This window comes from Dreissena polymorpha, chromosome 1 (genome assembly GCF_020536995.1).
Source record: "Dreissena polymorpha isolate Duluth1 chromosome 1, UMN_Dpol_1.0, whole genome shotgun sequence".
Taxonomy (NCBI): Eukaryota; Metazoa; Mollusca; class Bivalvia; order Myida; family Dreissenidae; genus Dreissena; species Dreissena polymorpha.
The window spans coordinates 133,309,004-133,333,538 of record NC_068355.1 but is presented as its reverse complement, the minus strand read 5'-3'; the positions used below and the strand labels follow the sequence as shown (position 1 = coordinate 133,333,538).

The 24,535-nt window shown below is 37.1% G+C and overlaps 1 protein-coding gene and 1 long non-coding RNA gene across 5 annotated transcripts in view; both read right to left on the bottom strand.

The window, feature by feature from the left end:
• Positions 1 to 398: 398 nt before the first annotated feature.
• LOC127850703 (inactive peptidyl-prolyl cis-trans isomerase FKBP6-like) overlaps positions 399 to 24,535 on the bottom strand; it is a 33,278-nt gene continuing 9,141 nt past the window's right edge. Inside the window, exons 5-14 of one of the 2 annotated variants that reach the window (XM_052383975.1) lie at positions 16,198 to 16,367; positions 15,238 to 15,308; positions 13,230 to 13,349; positions 11,883 to 12,083; positions 10,884 to 10,993; positions 4,954 to 5,033; positions 4,374 to 4,467; positions 3,356 to 3,482; positions 1,667 to 1,718; positions 399 to 795 (exon numbers count right to left, since the gene is read on the bottom strand). In XM_052383975.1, the coding sequence (XP_052239935.1) occupies positions 1,668 to 1,718; positions 3,356 to 3,482; positions 4,374 to 4,467; positions 4,954 to 5,033; positions 10,884 to 10,993; positions 11,883 to 12,083; positions 13,230 to 13,349; positions 15,238 to 15,308; positions 16,198 to 16,367 (1,024 nt within the window). In that variant the 3' untranslated portion in view covers positions 399 to 795; position 1,667. Of the gene's footprint in view, positions 796 to 1,219; positions 1,719 to 3,355; positions 3,483 to 4,373; positions 4,468 to 4,953; positions 5,034 to 10,883; positions 10,994 to 11,882; positions 12,084 to 13,229; positions 13,350 to 15,237; positions 15,309 to 16,197; positions 16,368 to 24,535 lie in introns of those variants that run through there. The other variant, XM_052383965.1, reaches the window with a different exon arrangement.
• Positions 16,409 to 24,133, bottom strand: LOC127850855 (uncharacterized). 3 transcript variants are annotated; one of them, XR_008035487.1, is made up of 6 exons: positions 24,105 to 24,133; positions 23,416 to 23,468; positions 22,621 to 22,726; positions 20,606 to 20,658; positions 19,709 to 19,757; positions 16,409 to 16,544 (listed from the first exon to the last, which is right to left on the bottom strand). It is a non-coding gene; the product is annotated as an uncharacterized LOC127850855 (long non-coding RNA). The 3 variants fall into 3 exon arrangements; XR_008035509.1 differs by lacking the exons at positions 19,709 to 19,757; positions 20,606 to 20,658; positions 22,621 to 22,726; positions 23,416 to 23,468; positions 24,105 to 24,133 and adding exons at positions 17,813 to 17,861; positions 18,710 to 18,763; XR_008035498.1 differs by lacking the exons at positions 19,709 to 19,757; positions 20,606 to 20,658; positions 22,621 to 22,726; positions 23,416 to 23,468; positions 24,105 to 24,133 and adding exons at positions 17,711 to 17,759; positions 18,710 to 18,763.

Sequence of the window (24,535 nt, the reverse complement as noted above, 5' to 3'; positions counted from 1 at the left end):
TTTTTAAGGCTTCATTTCCAGTCAGTACATACTGATGTGCAGCAAACAGCATAAAACCTGAACAGACTGTGAGTTACTCGCAGGCTGTTCTGGTTTGATGCTGGTTGCAATAGCCATTTTCACTTTGCTTCTTATGGGGGAAAGGGTTAAATGCTATGTTGGTAATACAGGTTTTTGCTAAATTATTGTTGAAAAGTGTTACAAATGCTTTATTATTTTCCAGATTTTGATGGATGATTAATCATAAATGACCATATATTTTTTAACACTTTGATTAGTCAGAGGTTTAATTGTGTTGTTTGAATATAATGCATACTATTGTTTTTTGAGAATTGTCATTGTGCCAAACTGTGAACAAGTCGCTTTATCAACAATTCCAAATATAACAAAACTCCCAACACAAATGAAACTTTATGCCAACATACAATTTTGATTGTATTTCTGGTAATTTTTGCTGTCATTTAATTTCCACTATAAAAATAAGCAATACCATTGTTTGTTTGTTTGTATTTTTTGGCGTAGTCAGCAGTATTTTAGTCATAGCATTGCAGTAAGTTAACATGCTACCACTTTTCCTGGGTACGCTGGCTTATCAGATCTAAGTGCACATACTGATGCTAGTAACTGACCAGTGCGTATTCTCTCTGGACCAGATATCTGATGCCAGTAACTGACAAGTGCGTATCCTCTCTGGACCAGATAACTGATGCCCGTAACTGACAAGTGCATATCCTCTCTTGGCCACAAAACTGATGCCAGAAACTGACCAGTGCGTATCCTCTCTTGGCCACAAAACTGTGGAGATGGGTCATGAAATGAGATACATGGCCATTTTCTACTACCTCCGATTCAAGATTAGGTTTAATGCATGTGTGTAAAGTGTTGTCCCACATTAGCCTGTGTAGTTTGCCCACTTCCCGCTTTCATAGAATAATAGACTTTAAAGGAAGTTTTTTCTAAACAGAAGTCCAGTTTAGGCTGAAGGTGACGTCCATGATAAGCCTGTGTGGACTGCACAGGCTTATCTGGGGAATACTTTACGCACAAGCATTAAGCCCAGTTTTCCAAGAGTGAGGCTCAATTAATCATGACATGAATGTTTTCCTTTTTCAGCATATCTCTTTTCTGAACTTTTTATTATTTGGTACCCTGATAAAAACATAAGACTTAATTCTTCATGTATCAGGCTCTTGTGATTGCTAATGAGTGTGAATAAATGTTTATATGTGCATTTTTAATAATATCAGAACAAAAGAACATTGAACATTTTAGAAAAGAAAAGAAACTGTACATGACATGAAAATAACAAATATACAATGATTGACAGTCTGAAATTTAGATATACATGAGCCATGCTCTGTGAAAAGGGGGTTTAATGGGACAACACTTAACGCACATGCATTAAACTCCTTTTTTTACAGAACACAGCTCATGTTTGTTAAAATAAGGTTACAATGATCAAATACAAAAGTGTGTTGTAAGATCCACTTAACAGATAATCTGCAAAACCTGAACAAATGTAAAAGTAAGTTTCAAAATATCAGTTACACAAATTAATATTGCTAATAGTCAAAACAAAGCACCGTTCTTTGTTTCCAAACTTTATACATGAACTTGGTATGCCAGGCCAGAAGTCTGGCACACACATTTCCTGAGATTCACTCACCTCAGGTGGAGGACCGAGGTCTCTTCATTACCCTAAGTTGGGAACTGTTTCCCTGGAAAAGGAAGTCAACATATCTGAGTCCATAATGTATAAAAATATATTTCATAATTATTAGGATACAGGAGGAAAAAATGAGCTTGACGCCTGACTGCAACATGTAGCTCCAATTTTAAATGATGTTTGTAATTAATTAAAAAGCTGCACTTTATTTGACCGTTGATATCCGCGACATCAACCTTGGTCAAAGGGGCACAAGACTTGCGTGTGACACCTCCAATGGGAAGACATTTCCGTAAAATAACTTTTAATTAATATGACCTTTAAGTGTTTTCATAACCTTTGAACTGGGAGACACAAAAACAAGCCATCCACCATGATGAACATGTGTGGCAATCATTTGAAAACTGCATGATGAAGGATTAAATTGCAATTTGGTAAAGTTGTACATGCACTAACTTTAAATATGACCTTCAAGGTATTGCACATTTATTTTTCTTATGATTGGCAAACGCTTGTGATAAGTGATAAATACCCCCCCCCCAAGTGGTAGGTGGTATGATAGGAATGTCCTTTGTCCATCTGTCAGTAAGTCTATCAGTATAACTTATGTGTCCACTCCATATCTCCTATACCTTGATGGATTTTCATGAAAATTGACTGAAATGTTGAAAGCATTGAGACTGTGACAAGGGATAAGTAAGTCATGACTGCCCAAGGTCAAGTTTGTACTTCAAGGTCACAGGTTAAGGCTTACATTTTTGTCCTATCGATATCTCCTATACCTTTTGAAGAATCTGCATCAAAATTGGCTAAAATGTTGAAGGCATTGAGACAATATGCAGAAGGGCTAAAATGTTGAAGGCATTGCGACAATGTGCAGAAGGGCTAAAATGTTGAAGGCATTGCGACATTGTGCAGAAGGGCTAAAATGTTGAAGTCATTGCGACAATGTGCAGAAGGGCTAACATGTTGAAGGCATTGAGACAATGTGCAGAAGGCATGAGTATGTAATGCCTGCTTAAGGTCAAAGTTATTCTTCAAGGTCAAACGTTTTTTAAGCCTCTATCTTGTGTCCAGTCCATATCTCCTCTAACCATCGAAGGATTTTCATGACACTTGGATATTCGGCAAGCCTCGACGATGTAATATTCTAAGCCACTCCTGATCTTTAACACAATGATAGGACAGTTACCTGTTCATCTCTATGATCCAACTGGGAATATGTGGCATCAAACAGGGAATATGTTGCATCAAACTGGGAATATGTTGCATCAAACAGGGAATATGTTGAATCAGACAGGGAATATGTTGCATCAAACTGGGCATATGTTGCTTTAAACTGGGAATATGTTGCATCAAACTGGGAATATGTTGCATCAAACTGGGAATATGTGGCATCAAACTGGGAATATGTTGCTTTAAACTGGGAATATGTTGCATCAAACTAGGAATATGTTGCATCAAACTGGGAATATGTGGCATCAAACTGGGAATATGTGGCATCAAACTGGGAATATTTTGCATCAAACCGGGAATATGTTGCATCAAACTGGGAATAAGTGGCATCAAACTTGGAATATGTGGCATTAAACTGGGAATATGTTGCATCAAACTGGGAACATGTTGCATCAAACTGGGAATATGTTGCATCAAACTAGAAACATGTATATTGTATTCACAGCTACTCACTGTTCCCCTGACTTTTGCGTCGAGACCAAGACTCTCTGCCACTTCTATGATGCAGTAGATCTCTCCGTGAGACAGGTTGTAGCTGGGGATGGGGAACTCTGTCAGGTCCCGGTCTGCACTGAACTCCCTAGGGGACGACACAACCACCATACAGCGTAATACACTTGTTGTTTCAATATGTGATGTTTTGATAAAGAAATGACACTTACTGCCTTTTATGATATTTTTCGTATAAAGAAAGTCTATTCTGAGCAAAAATCTAGTTTAGACGGAAAGTGTTGTTCCTGATAAGACTGTGCGGACTGCATACACTTATCTGGGACGACACTTTACGCACATGTATTAAGTCCCATTTTCAGAGAGTGCAGCTCATTTCAATATTGGTATTCCCCAACAAAAATACTTTTTTGTAAAAACTTGTTCCAACAAATTTGCAAACACTCTTTTGTACTTTATCTTATGGTGTTTTCTTAAGTCTTAGATTCGGTTGGTGAATATGGCTCCTAACTTAGTAAAGTACACTTAGTAAAACTTCAAGGAACTGCATTTTAGCGGAAAAAAAAATTGTTCTAACCCTTGACCACTCTGATATGCAATTGATGCATTTGTAGTCCCATAGAAAATCAAATGAAATGTAAGAGCTTCCTTACTACATTCAGCTTTAAAAGCTTCATTTCCAACCTTAATGTACTGATGAGAAGCAAATAGCATAACACCTGTATTGCCTGCATGTTACTACCAGGCTGTTCTGGCTATATGCTGTTAGCAAATAGCCATTTTCACTTTGCTTCTGAGTGAAAAAGGATTAATAAATCTACGGCAAGGAGATAATAAGTATATTAATTTACGAGCACAAAGCGTAAGAAATTTGATATCACTGAGCTATACTCCAAACTGTTTGCAATATTTTGGTGTAAAAATATTACAACAAATCTATGTGCAAAAGTTAAGTGTTTAGTTTCTATTGGTCTACATAAGGTATAAATAGTTTGTTTACACAAATTTGTTGTGAGCTTACCTGAGCTTCTCTGAGACTGTTTTACGGAACTCCTCGCTGCATGCCTCTGACTTGTTCTTGGCTGCCTCTACCCGCCTGTTCTCCTTCTCTTCCTCTTAAATAGCAGCCAGATGATGTCATAGGTGGACATATGATGTCATAGGTTGAAAGATGATGTCATAGATGTACAAATGGTGTCATAGATGGCAATATGCAACAATAATTATAGCTAGCAAATATCAATAGTTGGGAAACATTAACAGAAAGAGACACAGGTGGAACAAAATGATAGAAACTAGGATGAAAGTAGCCACAAAGGCCACGGGAAATAACTAAGCAATTAGCCAACACTTTCGGAATCAAAGTCCATTGCTGTCTGAGAACAGAATCAGAGCTTATTCTGCTATTTGCCAAATTAACCAGTGGCTACAAAATGACTACTCTGGTTAGAGAATTATATTTGGGTACAACTTTTTCTTCATGAAACCCCATTCAATACGCAAATGGCAAGTATTTTGTTGCCTGAAGCAAATTTGGCTCACACAAATTTTGAGCCATTGCAAGCCCTGAGAATGCTATGTGATCACAAATCAATGCTGACCTTCCTGAGTGGTTCCTACAGGCTGTGAGAGCATCTTCCTGTACATGGACGTCTCAGTCATACGGTACTTCAGCACATCACTGAAATAGGCAAGTTAGTAGCTTTAATATATAAATAATTTTGACCCTAAATTTGACCTTGGTTCTAGGAAAACTAGGCTTCATGCATGTGCATAGTGTCATCCCAGATTTGCATGTGCAGTCCACTGTTATGGTATTTTTTATTTAAAGTCTCTTCCTAGCAAAAGAACCAGTTTAGGCATAAAGTGTTGACCCTGATTAGCCTGTGCAGACTGCCATCCCTGATTAGCCTGTGCAGACTGCCATCCCTGATTAGCCTGTGCAGACTGCCATCCCTGATTAGCCTGTGCAGACTTCCCTGATTAGCCTGTGCAGACTTCCCTGTTTTATCTAAAGTGTGGCTCAAATAATAATAAAATTATTGCCCTATATCTTATGATACGCAATTTTTTTTAAAGGCTACAGAAAGGAAATAGGCCATGCCAATTGCTATTTGTTTATTGTATTTTGAAAATCGCAAAATGCTTTTTGCGAATTGCGTTTTTTGAAATTTCAAATTACGTTTTGCAAATTGATGAGATGTAAGCAATCATGGGGACTTTGGTATTTCTTTACACCACACAAACACTTAATAAACACATACATGTAATTTGTAAAGCAAAATAGCCCGAAACGCAACTGGCAAATAGCTATTCAGAATTCACTAAGTGCAATATGCTAAAAGGAAATTAAAACAAGAGCTGCCTCCATCTAAAGACATATGCCCCTGAAAAACAATTTTTTGAAACCTATAGGCAGATTTCGAAACGTGAACGTTGACGGTAAGTTCAAGGTCAAAGGGTCAAAATTTGTGTGCATATGGAAAGGCCTTGTCCATATACACATGCATACATGTACCAAATAGAAAGGTTATGGCGATTGTTAGAAGAAATGCTTATAAACAAGGATTTGTTAAGGTTTGGTTTAATACTGAGTGGTGACTTAAATTCACGTAGTGGGCATGAAATTGACTTTGAAGAATTTGACTATGTTAATGTTCCAGAGCTAAGTGAGTTTACAGATATATTTGAGAATGAAATTTCATTACCACGAAATTCGCGTGACAACGTAATCAATAGATTTGGGAAGGATCTCTTGGCTTTCTGTAGAATGTATGCTTGTTCGATTGTAAATGGCAAAAGTGGGAAGGATGCACGGGTTGGAGACTTTACATTTATTAATAAAAATGGCTGCAGTACTATAGACTATTTTATAGTATCAGCGACTTTGATGAAACGTGTAACAGATTTTGATATTTTGTCTATACCTGAAAGTTGTCCCATGCCAATTTCAATGGTAATGAATAGTACTATAGACCATAAGCACCCAGAATCCTCTGCTGATGACACATATACGTATTATAAATGGAACACTGGTGAAAGCTATGGTGAAAGTGTTTCTGACAGAGTTATAGCAGGGTCGTTTGAAGTGCTTGATAGCTTGATTGATGACACACATGTGAATGTGAATGATGTTTTAAAAGCTTTTGAAAATGTTCTTCTATCTTGCTCAGAGTTTTTAAAAAGTACAGAATGTAGACATAAACGTTACATTGATAAAACTTGGTTTGATAAAGACTGTTAAGTGGTGAAAAGTAAAGCCAGCCACAGCTTGAAAAACTTTCCGGCTAGCAAAAAGGTAGAGGACTTGAATAAATATATCACAGACAAAAAACACTTCAAATTAACATGTAAAAATAAAAAACGTGTATATGAAAAAGAATTTATTGCAAGACTAGACGGCTCAGTAAATAACGCAAAGTCGTTCGGTCTCAAATTAAAACTCTAACAAGTACTAAAAACAAGTAAACCCAAATATATCACCTAACCAATGGTATGACCATTTTCAGCAGTTGTTTGCCAATGAAAAAAACGAAGAACAAAATAGAGAAACCATTGACCAAAATCATGATCAAACAGATTAAATAGATTCCATTCAGGAAATGATATTAAATTCCCCCATAACAGAGGAGGAAATCACTGAAAGTGTTAAAAGCATAAACTGTAAGAAAGCTGCAGCTGGTGATCTTACTCCACAGCATTTTAAATATGCAATGCCAGCACTTTTACCATATCTACGCAAGTTATTCAATCGCTTGTTTACAAATAATGAGTTTACCGAGGCCTGGTCAAAATCAATACTAATTCCAATTCATAAAAAAGGAAGCATTAATTCACCAGATAATTATAGGGGTATTGCTCTGCTAGATATTTTTAGCAAGATATATATCTCAATACTGACAAAAAGGCTTACATTTTATTCTGATGCTTTGTCTAAACTATCTGAAGCACAGTCTGGCTTTTGTGCTGGGTATTCGACAACAGATAATGCTTTTGTTTTATACTCTATCGTGACTAAATATTTAAGAAGAAAACGCAGACCAGTATACGTGGCTTTTATTGACTTCAAATAGGCATTTGACTAAGTAAATAGGGGTATATTAATTGAAGTCTTAAGAAAGAACAATATACAAGGTAACTTATTAAAGGCTATACAAGCTATATATTCTTCTGTCAAGGCAGTAGTTCGATCACAGTCCACGTATACAGAGTCTTTCGAATGCCCGATAGGACTAAGACAATGTTGTAGTTTAAGCCCCATTTTATTTGCGATGTTTATAAATGAGCTGCATGATTTCATGGTTGCAAATGAAATAAGAGGAATCCAGTTATTTCCAGAAATTATAGAAATATGAATGTTGATGTTTGCTGATGATATCGCTTGTATCTCAGATTCAGTAGCAGTATTACAGAAGCAAATGAATGTGCTACATATTTTTTGCCAAAACAATAAATTAGCTGTTAACACAGAAAAGACAAAAGTTATAGTTTTTAAAAAGGGTGGTCAGCTTTCAAGAAAGGAAAAGTGGTTTTATAATGGCAACAATCTGGAAGTTATCCATGAATTCTGTTATATCGGTGTATTTTTCACAAATCGACTCTCGCTATATAAAATGGCAGAAAATATGTGTGCTAAAGCTCAAAGAGTTTTGGCTCATTTATTTAATTATTTTGTGAATTGCCATACCTACCTGCAAAGACATTTTTCAAAGTTTTTGATGCAAAAATATGTTCTATTTTAATGTATGGTTCAGAAATATGGGGTTTGAAACCAAGGCAATGTGTTGAAAATGTACAAATGTATGCATGTAAAAGATTCCTTAATGTAAGTCAAGGAGCATGTAACGATGCGGTTCTAGGTGACCTTGGTCGTTTTCCAATGCACATTTATACTGCCAAACGTTGCATAGCTTATTGGCTAAGAATACTTTCATTGCCTGATTTAAGATATGTTAGGCTGTGTTACAATACGCTAAGATATTATGATTCTATCGGCCAATGCAGCTGGGTTACAGACTTTAAACATGTCTTATACTGAAGCGGCTTTGGCTATGTCTGGGAAAATCAAGGTGTTTTAAACAATAAACACTTCTTGTGTATGTTTTTAAAATAGATTAAAAGACCAGTATACTCAAACTTGGAGGGGAAATGTTGCTAACAACGCCAAACTAACCTATTATATGGACTTCAAACAAGTATTTTCTAGGGAATTATACATTGATGTTGTAGACGTTGCTAAGTTTAGAAAAGCTCTAGCCATGTTTAGAAGTTCATCTCATAGCCTTATGGTATGAACATGTGTTTTCTGTGAAATAGTCGTTGAAGACAAATTCCACTTTGTTCTGATTTGTCCCTTGTATGAAAGTATTCGTCAAAAATATATTCCTCATTACTATATACAAAACAAACACTACTTCAATTTTATAAATTTACTTTGCTCTACAGATATGGAAACAATCCGTAACTTAGCTATGTATATATACTATGCTTTCATGCAACGAGATGAATTCATTAAGGGTACAGAGTAACTCATCATCATTGCTTATATATACTTTGCATTTTTGGCTTATTATGTGCTTCTAGTAATGAGAAACTGTGTAGACTTGGTGCTTTTTGAATTTATTGGAATTATATATCCTGTCATATTATACATGCAAAATATGGACAACGCATATCGGACGACTCACATTATAGACATGCGGTGTGATAACTCCATATTTACTCTATGTTTATTAATTGAGAATGCATTGTCTTTTTATAAGCTCTCCTTATTTCGAATATGTTCTATCCTTGACTAACCATAGTATATTATGATGCTTATATGTTGTATATGGGCCGGAGGCCATATGTACGAAATAAAGAATTGAATATATCTGAAGCCACATAGAAGTTATGAGCATTTTTAGAAACCTAAACGCAAAAGTGTGATGGCAAGACAGACAGATGGACAGACAGACAGACAGACAGACAGAGGGACAGTGCGATCACTATATGCCCTCCTTAGGGGGCGTAAAAACAACAACTGAGAACAACTGAGAATTAATTCCTAAATGTTTCATCCAAATGTATAATGACAAGCAAATTTTAAAACAAGATTAATTGTTTCACCATTGAATTACACAAACTGGAATGGATCGTCATTTATTATACAATAAGTTAAGTGCATTTTGCAAATAAAGTCTCAAAAGCAAAATGCTATTAAGAACAAGAGATGTGTTTGTCAGAAACACAATGCCCCATATTGCGCCGCTTTGAAGCCTTATATTTGACCTTTGACCTTGAAGGATGACCTTGACCTTCCACCACTCAAAAAGTGGAGCTCCATGAGATACACATGCATGCCAAATATCAAGTTGCTATTTTCAATATTCAAAAAGTTATGACCAAACTTTAACCAGGGTTAAAGTTTTGTGACACACACAATGAATGACAGACAGACAGGCCAAAAACAATATACCCCCGATCTTTCGATCCGGGGGCATAAAAAGAATACCCAAGGCGAATTGGCTTGGTAAACAATGAAGTCCAAACAAAAGCTTTTGCCCCCTCCCTGATCCTTTCAACCTTATAGAGTTACCTTGACCTTGAGGCGGTGTGACTTCCTAATGCCTTCTGCAAAATGCCTCAAAGTGATAAACATTTGAGGCAAGTTTCATGAAAAACCAATACAGATCACAGGAGATATAGAACAGACATGAAAAAACAGGCTCAAAATACAACCCTGACTTTTAACTTGAATTGGTGTGACTGACTTATGCTTCCTGCATGTAATCTTAATTAGCAAACTATTTGAGAGAAATTAAATAAACTAGAGCTGTGTTTGTGAAACACAATGCCCCCTACTGCGATTTGAAGCCATATATTTGACCTTTGGCCTTGAAGGATGACCTTGACCTTGCACCACTCAAAATGTGCAGCTCCATGAGATACACATGCATGCCAAATATCAAGTTGATATCTTCAATATTGCAAAAGTTATGACCAAGGTTAAAGTTTTGTGACAGACACACACACACACACATACAATGACAGACAGACAGGCCAAAAACAATATAACCCCGATCAATCGATCCGGGGGCATACAAATCCTTTAAATTACATAGGAGATATGGAACCAAATTGATGCTCTAATGTTTGACCATGAACTGTGACCTTGAGTCAGCCTTCTGCATATGTTGTCAATGACTAATAACCAAAATATAGGAACCTGACATTAAGTTAACTGTTGATGTCTAACTGCTTACCTCTCCAGTTTCTCAAGTTCACTGTTGATGTAGCTACTTATGTGTAAAGTTTTAAAAGTTCACTGTTGATGTAGCTACTTACCTCCCCAGTTTCTCAAGTTCACTGTTGATGTAGCTACTTATGTCTCCAGTTTCAAAAGTTCACTGTTGATGTAGCTACTTATGTCTCCAGTTTCTCAAGTTCACTGTTGATGTAGCTACTTACGTCTCCAGTTTCTCAAGTTCACTGTTGATTTAGCTACTTACGTCTCCAGTTTCTCGAGTTCACTACTGATGTAGCTACTTACCTCTCCAGTTTCTCAAGTTCGCTGTTGATATCGCTGCTGCGAGGTTTCAGTTTCTGGGCCCTAACCAGGTAGTCCCGTGCTCTGTCAAAGTCACACTGCATCCTCAGTGCCTTGTCACAATTAAAAATACTTTAAAGCGAGATGATACGATTTTGTCAAATATTTATTAATTTATATAAAATGTGTAAAAATCTTATTGAACATATATTTCAATATAAATTAAAATAAAAGTTAAGAAGAACATGTGTCGAAAGATGCGAAATAAGGTAGATATTTAATTCTGAAATCGAAAATGTCTGTACAGTCAATTTCGCCAGCACGTAAATCATGCATGTACGATGTGAATCTAAATTTAGTTGAACGGTTCATTTTAAATTCCTGCAACGATATCTATTCAATCGACACACGAACACTAACTCAAAAGACGAATGCTTCGGTTATTGTAGGAAAATATGTACGAAATATCTTCGTCACAATCGGATCAGGGCGCTAATTTGTCTTTGCTGCATTTTATGAAATTCTTCTTCAATGTATATTTTTTCTTGCCTATTTTGTGTTATTGTAACATATTTTATCAATATATTACAATTTAACACATAAAAAAATCATATAATCTCGCTTTAAAAAAAGTTTTTCTCCAAGTATTATTCAAGATTGGCAAACTTAAAAAAAAAGTTTTTACTCCAATAATTTTCTAAGATTGGGTTAAGTGTCCATGTCATAGCATAGCAAATACAAAACAAGGAAAGTACAAGAGTTGATAAAGATAGAATTGTTAAATAATCGAAGATTAGGTTTAGTGTCCATGTCAATGCATACCAAAAACAAAACCAGGATAGTACACGAGTTAATAAAGTTAGAATTCTTAAACCTTCAGCAGTGTACTTGTCAATCTTCTGAATGCATTAACAAGCAAACAGTGTCATCATTCATGAGCCTGTGCTGACAGCGCAGTCTTTTCTGGCACAACACTTTATGTACATGCATTAAGTCCAATACCTTGCCATGCAGGTACAGCACTTTAGCATTAGGTTTCTTGTCCATTTCGTAGCATTTCTTGCAGTAGTAGATGGCCCTGCCTGCGTGGGCTAGCTTCACGGCGCACACAGACAGGTTGAGGTAGGTCTTGAGAAGAAGCCCACGCCAGTCGGCCTCCTCATCCTGGTCTCGTAGGTGTCTATCCTCCAGCACAGTGGCAGCCTGATTGGCAGACATACGAATATCATATAAACTTGATTTTCGCTAAGAAGAGACTTTCTTTAAATAAGAAATAAAATAAAAGTGGAAAGTGTTGTCCCTAATTAGCTTAAGCGGACTGCGGGTCTTAATGCATGTGCGTAAAGTGTGGTTCCAGATTAGCCTGTGAAGTCCACACAGGCTTATTAGAGACAACACTTTCCCCTTGTATTCTATTTTTTATTTAAAGGATGTCTCTTCTTGGCAAAAATTAAGTTTAGGCTGTAAGAGTCATCCCTAATAAGCCTGTGTAGTCAGCACAGGCGAATCTGGTACAACACTTTACACACATGCATAAAGCCCCATTTTTCATATATTTATATATTAAGTCAGTGTCAGATTAATTTTGGTCAGCTATAACAACTTTTATCCCTTTACCACTTAGTTACATATTTAACCCTTTACCACTTAGATACATATTTAATCCTTTACCACTTAGATACATATTTAACCCTTTATCACTTAGATCATATTTGACCCTTTACCACTTAGATACGTATTTAACCCTTTATCACTTAGATACATATTTAACCCTTTACCACTTAGATACATATTTAACCCTTTACCACTTAGATACATATTTAATCCTTTACCACTTAGATACGTATTTAATCCTTTACCACTTAGATCATATTTGACCCTTTACCACTTAGATACGTATTTAACCCTTTATCACTTAGATACGTATTTAACCCTTTACCACTTAGATACGTATACAACCGTTTACCACTTATATACGTATTCAACTCTTAACCACTTAGATATGTATTTAACCGTTTACCACTTAGATACATATTTAACCATTTACCACTTAGATACATATTTTAACGCATTTGTAGTCCCTTAGAAAGTTACATTCAATTAAATACCTTTCTCACGATATTAAATTTTTTAAGGCTTCATTTCCAACCCTTAGATACTGATGAGCAGCAAACAGCTTAAAACCTGAACAGACTGCAAATTAATCACAGGGTGTTCTGGTTTTATGCTGCTTGCACATAGCCATTTTCACTTTGTTGCTGAGTGGGAAATGGTAAATGACACAGTATAATTACAGAAACACCCTAGCACATCGTTAGAAACAACAATTGATTTGTTTCCACATCCAACCTTTTTATATTTGGGGAAGGCCTGCCGTATCTTGTTATCCTCAAAAAGTTCCTTGGCATTGTTGGTGATGGAGTGGTAAACCTTCTTTAAGTCTGCCCACGAAACATTGCGCTTCTGTTCCTGTAAAAACATACAAAATGATCATTGATGGACATTAGAATTACTAATGGCCCCATGTTTTCTACGCACATGAAATGTTCTTCATGCAGTATAACTTTTGCAACCTTTTGATCAGGACAAAGGATTTATTTAAAACAAAAGCACCGCCTTGCGGTCGCAGACCGCTCATCTATTTTCTTTTTAAAGGTGAAGGGACTCTCAATTTCAATCACAAAGGAGGGAGGGGTGGAGTGAAGAGGGGTGTATAGTTTGGGGGTGTGGACATTTATTACATTATCTTCCAAAAAATGTGGAAAAAAAATATTTCGGGGGGGGGGTGGGAGGGGATTCTTGGTTGCGATGGTTGGACGATATTTCAAAAATAAAATAATAAAAATAAATATTTGTGTTTTTTTGGCAGTTTCAAAAAAAATAATTGGGGGGTGGGGTGGGGGGGGGGGATAGTGTGAGGGTGTGGTGGTCATTTGTTAGATGATCTTAAAAAAAAAAAAAAAAATATGGAGGGGGGGATTCGGGGGGGGGGGGGGGGGGGGGGGGGGGGAGGGCACGAGGGATGGTTTGGGTGGAGTCTATTGTGGTATGTCAGGTAAGAGTTTTGTCAAAGTATCAATCAAATCTAATCATAAATAAAGAAGTAATGGCAATTTTAGCAAAATTTAATAATTTGACCTTGAGAGTCAAGGTCATTCAAAGGTCAAGGTAAAATTCAACTTGCCAGGTACAGTAACCTCATGATAGCATGAAAGTATTTGAAGTTTGAAAGCAATAGCCTTGATACATGTACTTTAGAAGTAAAGTGGATCGAAACACAAAATTTAACCATATATTCAAAGTTACTAAGTCAAAAAAGGGCCATAATTCCGTAAAAATGACAACCAGAGTTATGCAACTTGTCCTTTTACTGTACCCGTTTGATAGTTTGCGAGTGTTCCAAGTATGAAAGCAATATCTATGATACTTTAGGGGTAAAGTGGACCAAAACACAAAACGTAACCAAATTTTCAATTTTCTAAGTATAAAGGGCCCATAATTCCCTCCAAATGCCAGTCAAAAGAGTTACATAACTTTGCCTGCACAGTCCCCTTATGATAGTTAATAAGTGTTGCAAGTATGAAAGCAATAGCTTTGATACTGTAGGAATAAAGTGGACCTAAACACAAAACTTAACCAAATTTTCAATTCTCTAAGTATAAAAAGGGCACATAATTCTGTCAAAATGTCAGTCAGAGTTACATAACTTTGCCTGCACAGTCCCCTTATTTTAGTTAGTAAGTGTTGCAAGTATGAAAGCAATAGCTTTAATACTTAAGGAATAAAATGGACCTAAACACAAAACTTAACCAAAATTTTCAATTTTCTAAGTATAAAAAGGGCACATAATTCTGTCAAAATGCATGCCAGAGTTATCTAACTTTGTCTGCCCAGTCCCCTCATGATAGTAAGTAGTACCAAGTTTGAATGCAATAGCATTGATACTTTCTGAGAAAAGTGGACCTTAACGCAAAACTTAACCGGACGCCAACGCTGACGCCGACGCCAAGGTGATGACAATAGGTCATATTTTTTTTTCAAAAAATAGATGAGCTAAAAATGTGGGCACTGTTTATTTGTAGCTGGACTTTGTAAACACCACCTGAACAGTAAAATTTTGTTATCAACTTTTAGTACCGGTACATGAAATTTTGAATTACAGCTACTTTCCTTCTTCTGCATTGGAAATATGTCTTAGTAAAAATATCAGTGAAACACTAAATTTGAACAACTAAAAAATGATCTCATTTTTCTTACAAAAGATTTTGAGTGGATGGTCAAGATATAAGGTTGGTTTGGTTACCAGAAACACCCAATTTTATTGTTTAAGCCCTAGTGTTAGGCCAATGAAACTGACCTCTGTCATTTCAAAGTAGTCGTCTATGTCGGCCTGCTCAACGAAACTCAGCAACTCCACTTCAGCCAACACTGGAATAAGAGATAAAACTAGCCATGTCTGCAAAAACTGGGCTTAACCATTTACAACTTAGATACGTATTTTCACATATTTGTAGTCCCTAAGAAAGTTATATTTAATTAAAAACCTTTCTTACTAAATTCAAGGTTTAACTTTATTTCCAACCCTTAGTTCTGATGAGCAGCAAACAGCATAAAACCTGAACAGACTGTGAGTTACTCGCAGGCTGTTCTGGTTTTATGCTGTTTGCACATATCCATTTTCACTTTGCTTCTGAGTGGGAAAGGGTTAAATTTTGAATAAGCATTCTCATTCCAAATAGCAATGAGATGTAGTCATGTCATGATTCAAATTAATTTTGCTATTTGTAGTACTGAGCGCCTACACAATTCAGTGGTTATGAGTTTCTCGATGTGCCAAAATTGGTTTATTTTACACGTACAAAGTTAAGTGCCTGAAAAAAAGTGGATTACTTATCATTTTGTTATACATATTTAATGCAAGGAATTTGCATTTAAAAAGTGTTTTATTAAATTAAATTAGTAGAAACGCCTTCATGCAAATTATCTTGAGCTCAGGTAAAACTATTAAGTGTTCAGGTTAAGAAAAATATATTTGAGCCTTTCTATGGGCAAATAGGGCTAAATGCATGTGCATAAAGTGTCATCCCAGAATAGCCTGTGCAGTCTTCATAGGCTAATCAGAGACTATACTTTCCGCCTATACTGGATTTTTTTATAAGATACTTTCTTTAATGGAAAATTCCATGTAAGTTTAAAGTATTGTTCCTGATTTGCCTGTGAGAATTTTTCCTAGAAAAAGGCTCTTTTTATCTAAGTCTACAAGATGAGCAGTATTGTATCGCGTAAGAATATGCTTGTTCACAGATGAATCATTTACGTGTAGCATTCTCAGGTATTCTAGGTGGAGCGCCCATTTTCCCGAGGGCATAGTCGGGCTTGATGAGGAAGCGCGCCACCTCTCCCTTCCTCATGGTCGCCAGGCCAACGTCAAGGCCCTCGATCATCTCTCCACGACCTTGACAAAGCTTCGCTATCTTGTTACGCAACCTACAAACAGCAGGTAAACCACCTCTGGTCATTAAGTAACATAGGGTTTTTTATTTACCTGTAGACAATTAGTAGGTAAGCCATCTCAGTTATCTCAGCTATGTAGTGTCATAAGTTACCTAACCAGGAAACAGTTTGTCAACCATCTCAGCTATCTAGTGTTGTAAGTTACCTAACCTGGAAACAGTAAGTCAACCATCTCAGCTATCTAGTGTTGTAAGTTACCTAACCTGGGAACAGTTAGTAAACCATCTCAGCTATCTAGTGTTGTAAGTTACCTAACCTGGAAATAGTAAGTCAACCATCTCAGCTATCTAGTGTTGTAAGTTACTTAACCTGGAAACAGTAAGTCAACCATCTCAGTTATCTAGTGTTGTAAGTTACCTAACCTGGAAACAGTAAGTCAACCATCTCAGCTATCTAGTGTTGTAAGTTACCTAACCTGGAAATAGTTAGTCAACCATCTCATTTATCTATTGTTGTAAGTTACCTAACCAGGAAACAGTTAGTCATCCATCTCAGCTATCTAGTGTTGTAAGTTACCTAACCTGGAAATAGTTAGTCATCCATCTCAGCTATCTAGTGTTGTAAGTTACCTAACCTGGAAACAGTTAGTTAACCATCTCAGCTATCTAGTGTTGTAAGTTACCTAACCAGGAAACAGTTAGTCATCCATCTCAGCTATCTAGTGTTGTAAGTTACCTAACCTGGAAACAGTAACTCAACCATCTCAGCTATCTAGTGTTGTAAGTTACCTAACCTGGGAACAGTTAGTCATCCATCTCAGCTATCTAGTGTCATAAGTTACCTAACCTGGAAACAGTAAGTCAACCATCTCAGCTATCTAGTGTTGTAAGTTACTTAACCTGGAAACAGTTAGTCATCCATCTCAGCTATCTAGTGTTGTAAGTTACCTAACCAGGAAACAGTTAGTCATCCATCTCAGCTATCTAGTGTCATAAGTTACCTAACCTGGAAACAGTAAGTCAACCATCTCAGCTATCTAGTGTCATAAGTTACCTAACCTGGAAACAGTTAGTCAACCAACTCAGCTATCTAGTGTTGTAAGTTACCTAACCAGGAAACAGTTAGTCATCCATCTCAGCTATCTAGTGTCATAAGTTACCTAACCTGGAAACAGTAAGTCAACCATCTCAGCTATCTAGTGTTGTAAGTTACTTAACCTGGAAACAGTTAGTCATCCATCTCAGCTATCTAGTGTTGTAAGTTACCTAACCTGGAAACAGTTAGTCATCCATCTCAGCTATCTAGTGTTGTAAGTTACCTAACCTGGAAACAGTAAGTCAACCATCTCAGCTATCTAGTAATGTAAGTTACCTAACCTGGAACAAGTCAACCATCTCAGCTATCTAGTGTTGTAAGTTACCTAACCTGGAAACAGTAAGTCAACCATCTCAGCTATCTAGTAATGTAAGTTACCTAACCTGGAACAAGTCAACCATCTCAGCTATCTAGTGTTGTAAGTTACCTAACCTGGAAACAGTAAGTCAACCATCTCAGCTATCTAGTGTTGTAAGTTACCTAACCTGGAAACAGTTAGTTAACCATCTCAGCTATCTAGTGTTGTAAGTTATCTAACCTGGAAACAGTAAGTCAACCATCTCAGCTATCTAGTGTTGTAAGTTACCTAACCAGGAAACAGTTACTCAACCCTCTCAGCTATCTAGTGTTGTAAGTTACCTAACCTGGAAACAGTAAGTCAACCATCTCAGCTATCTAGTGTTGTAAGTTACCTAACCAGGAAACAGTTAGTCATCCATCTCAGCTATCTAGTGTTGTAAGTTACCTAACCTGGAAACAGTTAGTCAACCATCTCAGCTATCTAGTGTTGTAAGTTACCTAACCTGGAAACAGTAAGTCAACCATCTCAGCTATCTAGTGTTGTAAGTTACCTAACCTGGAAATAGTTAGTCAACCATCTCAGCTATGTAGTGTCATAAGTTACCTAACCAGGAAACAGTTAGTCAACCATCTCAGCTATGTAGTGTCATAAGTTACCTAACCAGGAAACAGTTAGTCAACCATCTCAGCTATCTAGTGTTGTAAGTTACCTAACCTGGAAACAGTTAGTTAACCATCTCAGTTATCTAGTGTTGTAAGTTACCTAACCTGGAAACAGTAAGTCAACCATCTCAGCTATCTAGTGTTGTAAGTTACCTAACCTGGAAACAGTTAGTCAACCCTCTCAGCTATCTAGTGTTGTAAGTTACCTAACCAGGAAACAGTTACTCAACCCTCTCAGCTATCTAGTGTTGTAAGTTACCTAACCTGGAAATAGTTAGTCATCCATCTCAGCTATCTAGTGTTGTAAGTTACCTAACCTGGAAACAGTTAGTCAACCATCTCAGTTATCTAGTGTTGTAAGTTACCTAACCTGGAAACAGTAAGTCAACCATCTCAGCTATCTAGTGTTGTAAGTTACCTAACCTGGAAATAGTTAGTCAACCATCTCATTTATCTATTGTTGTAAGTTACCTAACCAGGAAACAGTTAGTTAACCATCTCAGCTATCTAGTGTTGTAAGTTACCTAACCTGGAAACAGTAAGTCAACCATCTCAGCTATCTAGTGTTGTAAGTTACCTAACCTGGAAACAGTTAGTTAACCATCTCAGCTATCTAGTGTCGTAAGTTACCTAACCTGGAAACAGTTAGTCAACCAACTCAGCTATCTAGTGTTGTAAGTTACCTAACCTGGAAATAGTAAGTCAACCATCTCAGCTATCTAGTGTTGTAAGTTACCTAACCTGGAAACAGTTAGTTAACCATCTCAGTTATCTATTGTTGTAAGTTACCTAACCTGGAAACAGTTACTCAACCATCTCAGCTATGTAGTGTCATAAGTCACTTAACCTGGAACAAGTCAACCATCTCAGCTATCTAGTGTTGTAAGTTACCTAACCTGGAAACAGTTAGTAAACCATCTCAGTTATCTAGTGTTGTAAGTTACCTAACCTGGAAACAGTTACTCAACCATCTCAGCTATCTAGTGTTGTAAGTTACCTAACCTGGAAACAGTAAGTCAACCATCTCAGCTATCTAGTGTTGTAAGTTACTTAACCTGGAAACAGTTAGTCATCCATCTCAGCTATCTAGTGTTGTAAGTTACCTAACCTGGAAACAGTTAGTCATCCATCTCAGCTATCTAGTGTTGTAAGTTACCTAACCTGGAAACAGTAAGTCAACCATCTCAGCTATCTAGTAATGTAAGTTACCTAACCTGGAACAAGTCAACCATCTCAGCTATCTAGTGTTGTAAGTTACCTAACCTGGAAACAGTAAGTCAACCATCTCAGCTATCTAGTAATGTAAGTTACCTAACCTGGAACAAGTCAACCATCTCAGCTATCTAGTGTTGTAAGTTACCTAACCTGGAAACAGTAAGTCAACCATCTCAGCTATCTAGTGTTGTAAGTTACCTAACCTGGAAACAGTTAGTTAACCATCTCAGCTATCTAGTGTTGTAAGTTATCTAACCTGGAAACAGTAAGTCAACCATCTCAGCTATCTAGTGTTGTAAGTTACCTAACCAGGAAACAGTTACTCAACCCTCTCAGCTATCTAGTGTTGTAAGTTACCTAACCTGGAAACAGTAAGTCAACCATCTCAGCTATCTAGTGTTGTAAGTTACCTAACCAGGAAACAGTTAGTCATCCATCTCAGCTATCTAGTGTTGTAAGTTACCTAACCTGGAAACAGTTAGTCAACCATCTCAGCTATCTAGTGTTGTAAGTTACCTAACCTGGAAACAGTAAGTCAACCATCTCAGCTATCTAGTGTTGTAAGTTACCTAACCTGGAAATAGTTAGTCAACCATCTCAGCTATGTAGTGTCATAAGTTACCTAACCAGGAAACAGTTAGTCAACCATCTCAGCTATGTAGTGTCATAAGTTACCTAACCAGGAAACAGTTAGTCAACCATCTCAGCTATCTAGTGTTGTAAGTTACCTAACCTGGAAACAGTTAGTTAACCATCTCAGTTATCTAGTGTTGTAAGTTACCTAACCTGGAAACAGTAAGTCAACCATCTCAGCTATCTAGTGTTGTAAGTTACCTAACCTGGAAACAGTTAGTCAACCCTCTCAGCTATCTAGTGTTGTAAGTTACCTAACCAGGAAACAGTTACTCAACCCTCTCAGCTATCTAGTGTTGTAAGTTACCTAACCTGGAAATAGTTAGTCATCCATCTCAGCTATCTAGTGTTGTAAGTTACCTAACCTGGAAACAGTTAGTCAACCATCTCAGTTATCTAGTGTTGTAAGTTACCTAACCTGGAAACAGTAAGTCAACCATCTCAGCTATCTAGTGTTGTAAGTTACCTAACCTGGAAATAGTTAGTCAACCATCTCATTTATCTATTGTTGTAAGTTACCTAACCAGGAAACAGTTAGTTAACCATCTCAGCTATCTAGTGTTGTAAGTTACCTAACCTGGAAACAGTAAGTCAACCATCTCAGCTATCTAGTGTTGTAAGTTACCTAACCTGGAAACAGTTAGTTAACCATCTCAGCTATCTAGTGTCGTAAGTTACCTAACCTGGAAACAGTTAGTCAACCAACTCAGCTATCTAGTGTTGTAAGTTACCTAACCTGGAAATAGTAAGTCAACCATCTCAGCTATCTAGTGTTGTAAGTTACCTAACCTGGAAACAGTTAGTTAACCATCTCAGTTATCTATTGTTGTAAGTTACCTAACCTGGAAACAGTTACTCAACCATCTCAGCTATGTAGTGTCATAAGTCACTTAACCTGGAACAAGTCAACCATCTCAGCTATCTAGTGTTGTAAGTTACCTAACCTGGAAACAGTTAGTAAACCATCTCAGTTATCTAGTGTTGTAAGTTACCTAACCTGGAAACAGTTACTCAACCATCTCAGCTATCTAGTGTTGTAAGTTACCTAACCTGGAAACAGTAAGTCAACCATCTCAGTTATCTAGTGTTGTAAGTTACCTAACCTGGAAACAGTTAGTCAACCATCTCAGTTATCTAGTGTTGTAAGTTACCTAACCTGGAAACAGTAAGTCAACCATCTCAGTTATCTAGTGTTGTAAGTTACCTAACCTGGAAACAGTAAGTCAACCATCTCAGTTATCTAGTGTTGTAAGTTACCTAACCTGGAAACAGTAAGTCAACCATCTCAGCTATCTAGTAATGTAAGTTACCTAACCTGGAAACAGTTAGTCAACCATCTCAGTTATCTAGTGTTGTAAGTTACCTAACCTGGAAACAGTAAGTCAACCATCTCAGTTATCTAGTGTTGTAAGTTACCTAACCTGGAAACAGTAAGTCAACCATCTCAGTTATCTAGTGTTGTAAGTTACCTAACCTGGAAACAGTAAGTCAACCATCTCAGCTATCTAGTGTCGTAAGTTACCTAACCTGGAAACAGTAAGTCAACCATCTCAGCTATCTAGTGTTGTAAGTTACCTAACCTGGAAACAGTTAGTCAACCCTCTCAGCTATCTAGTGTTGTAAGTTACCTAACCAGGAAACAGTTACTCAACCCTCTCAGCTATCTAGTGTTGTAAGTTACCTAACCAGGAAACAGTAAGTCAACCATCTCAGTTATCTAGTGTTGTAAGTTACCTAACCTGGAAACAGTAAGTCAACCATCTCAGCTATCTAGTGTTGTAAGTTACCTAACCTGGAAACAGTAAGTCAACCATCTCAGTTATCTAGTGTCCTAATTTACCTAACCTGGAAACAGTTAGTCATCCATCTCAGCTATCTAGAGTCGTTAAGTTATCTAACCTGGAAACAGTTAGTCAACCATCTCAGTTATCTAGAGTCGTTAAGTTATCTAACCTGGAAACAGTTACTCAACCATGTCAGCTATCTAGTGTCGTAAGTTACCTAACCTGGGAACAGTTACTCAACCATGTCAGCTATCTAGTGTCGTAAGTTACCTAACCTGGAAACAGTTAGTTTACCATCTCAGCTATCTCCAGTTTAGGTAACTTACAACACTAGATAGCTGTAATGGTTGACTAACTAATTCCAGGTTAGGTAACTTGCAACACTAGGAAACAGTTAGTCATCCATCTCAGCTATCTAGTGTCGTAAGTTACCTAAACTGGAAACAGTTAGTCAACCATCTCAGTTATCTAGTCTCATAAGTTACCTAACCTGGAAATAGTTAGTCAACCATCTCATTTATCTATTGTCGTAAGTTACCTAACCTGGAAACAGTTAGTCATCCATCTCAGCTATCTAGTGTTGTAAGTTACCTAACCTGGAAACAGTTAGTCAACCATCTCAGCTATCTAGTCTCATAAGTTACCTAACCTGGAAACAGTTAGTCAACCATCTCATTTATCTATTGTCGTAAGTTACCTAACCTGGAAACAGTAAGTCAACCATCTCAGCTATCTAGTGTTGTAAGTTACCTAACCTGGAAACAGTAAGTCAACCATCTCAGTTATCTAGTGTTGTAAGTTACCTAACCTGGAAACAGTAAGTCATCCATCTCAGCTATCTAGTGTTGTAAGTTACCTAACCTGGAAACAGTTACTCAACCATCTCAGCTATCTAGTGTTGTAAGTTACCTAACCAGGAAACAGTTACTCAACCATCTCAGCTATCTAGTGTTGTAAGTTACCTAACCTGGAAATAGTTAGTCAACCATCTCAGCTATCTTGTGTTGTAAGTTACCTAACCTGGAAACAGTTAGTCATCCATCTCAGCTATCTAGTGTTGTAAGTTACCTAACCTGGAAACAGTTAGTCATCCATCTCAGCTATCTAGTGTTGTAAGTTACCTAACCTGGAAACAGTAAGTCAACCATCTCAGCTATCTAGTGTTGTAAGTTACCTAACCAGGAAACAGTTACTCAACCATCTCAGCTATCTAGTGTTGTAAGTTACCTAACCTGGAAACAGTTAGTCATCCATCTCAGCTATCTAGTGTTGTAAGTTACCTAACCTGGAAACAGTAACTCAACCATCTCAGCTATCTAGTGTTGTAAGTTACCTAACCTGGAAACAGTAAGTCAACCAACTCAGCTATCTAGTGTTGTAAGTTACCTAACCTGGAAACAGTTAGTTAACCATCTCAGCTATCTAGTGTTGTAAGTTACCTAACCTGGAAATAGTTAGTCAACCATCTCATTTATCTATTGTCGTAAGTTACCTAACCTGGAAACAGTAAGTCAACCATCTCAGCTATCTAGTGTTGTAAGTTACCTAACCTGGAAACAGTTAGTCAACCATCTCAGTTATCTAGTGTTGTAAGTTACCTAACCTGGAAACAGTTACTCAACCCTCTCAGCTATCTAGTGTTGTAAGTTACCAAACCTGGAAACAGTTAGTCAACCATCTCAGCTATCTAGTGTTGTAAGTTACCTAACCTGGAAACAGTAAGTCAACCATCTCAGCTATCTAGTGTTGTAAGTTACCTAACCTGGAAACAGTAAGTCAACCATCTCAGCTATCTATTGTTGTAAGTTACCTAACCTGGAAACAGTTAGTCATCCATCTCAGCTATCTAGTGTTGTAAGTTACCTAACCTGGAAATAGTAAGTCAACCATCTCAGCTATCTAGTGTTGTAAGTTACCTAACCTGGAAACAGTTAGTTAACCATCTCAGTTATCTAGTGTTGTAAGTTACCTAACCTGGAAACAGTAAGTCAACCATCTCAGCTATCTAGTGTTGTAAGTTACCTAACCTGGAAACAGTTAGTTAACCATCTCAGCTATCTAGTGTCGTAAGTTACCTAACCTGGAAACAGTTAGTCAACCAACTCAGCTATCTAGTGTTGTAAGTTACCTAACCTGGAAATAGTAAGTCAACCATCTCAGCTATCTAGTGTTGTAAGTTACCTAACCTGGAAACAGTTAGTTAACCATCTCAGTTATCTATTGTTGTAAGTTACCTAACCTGGAAACAGTTAGTTAACCATCTCAGTTATCTATTGTTGTAAGTTACCTAACCTGGAAACAGTTAGTCAACCATCTCAGTTATCTAGTGTTGTAAGTTACCTAACCTGGAAATAGTTAGTCAACCATCTCATTTATCTATTGTTGTAAGTTACCTAACCTGGAAACAGTAAGTCAACCATCTCAGCTATCTAGTGTTGTAAGTTACCTAACCTGGAAACAGTTACTCAACCATCTCAGCTATCTAGTGTTGTAAGTTATCTAACCTGGAAA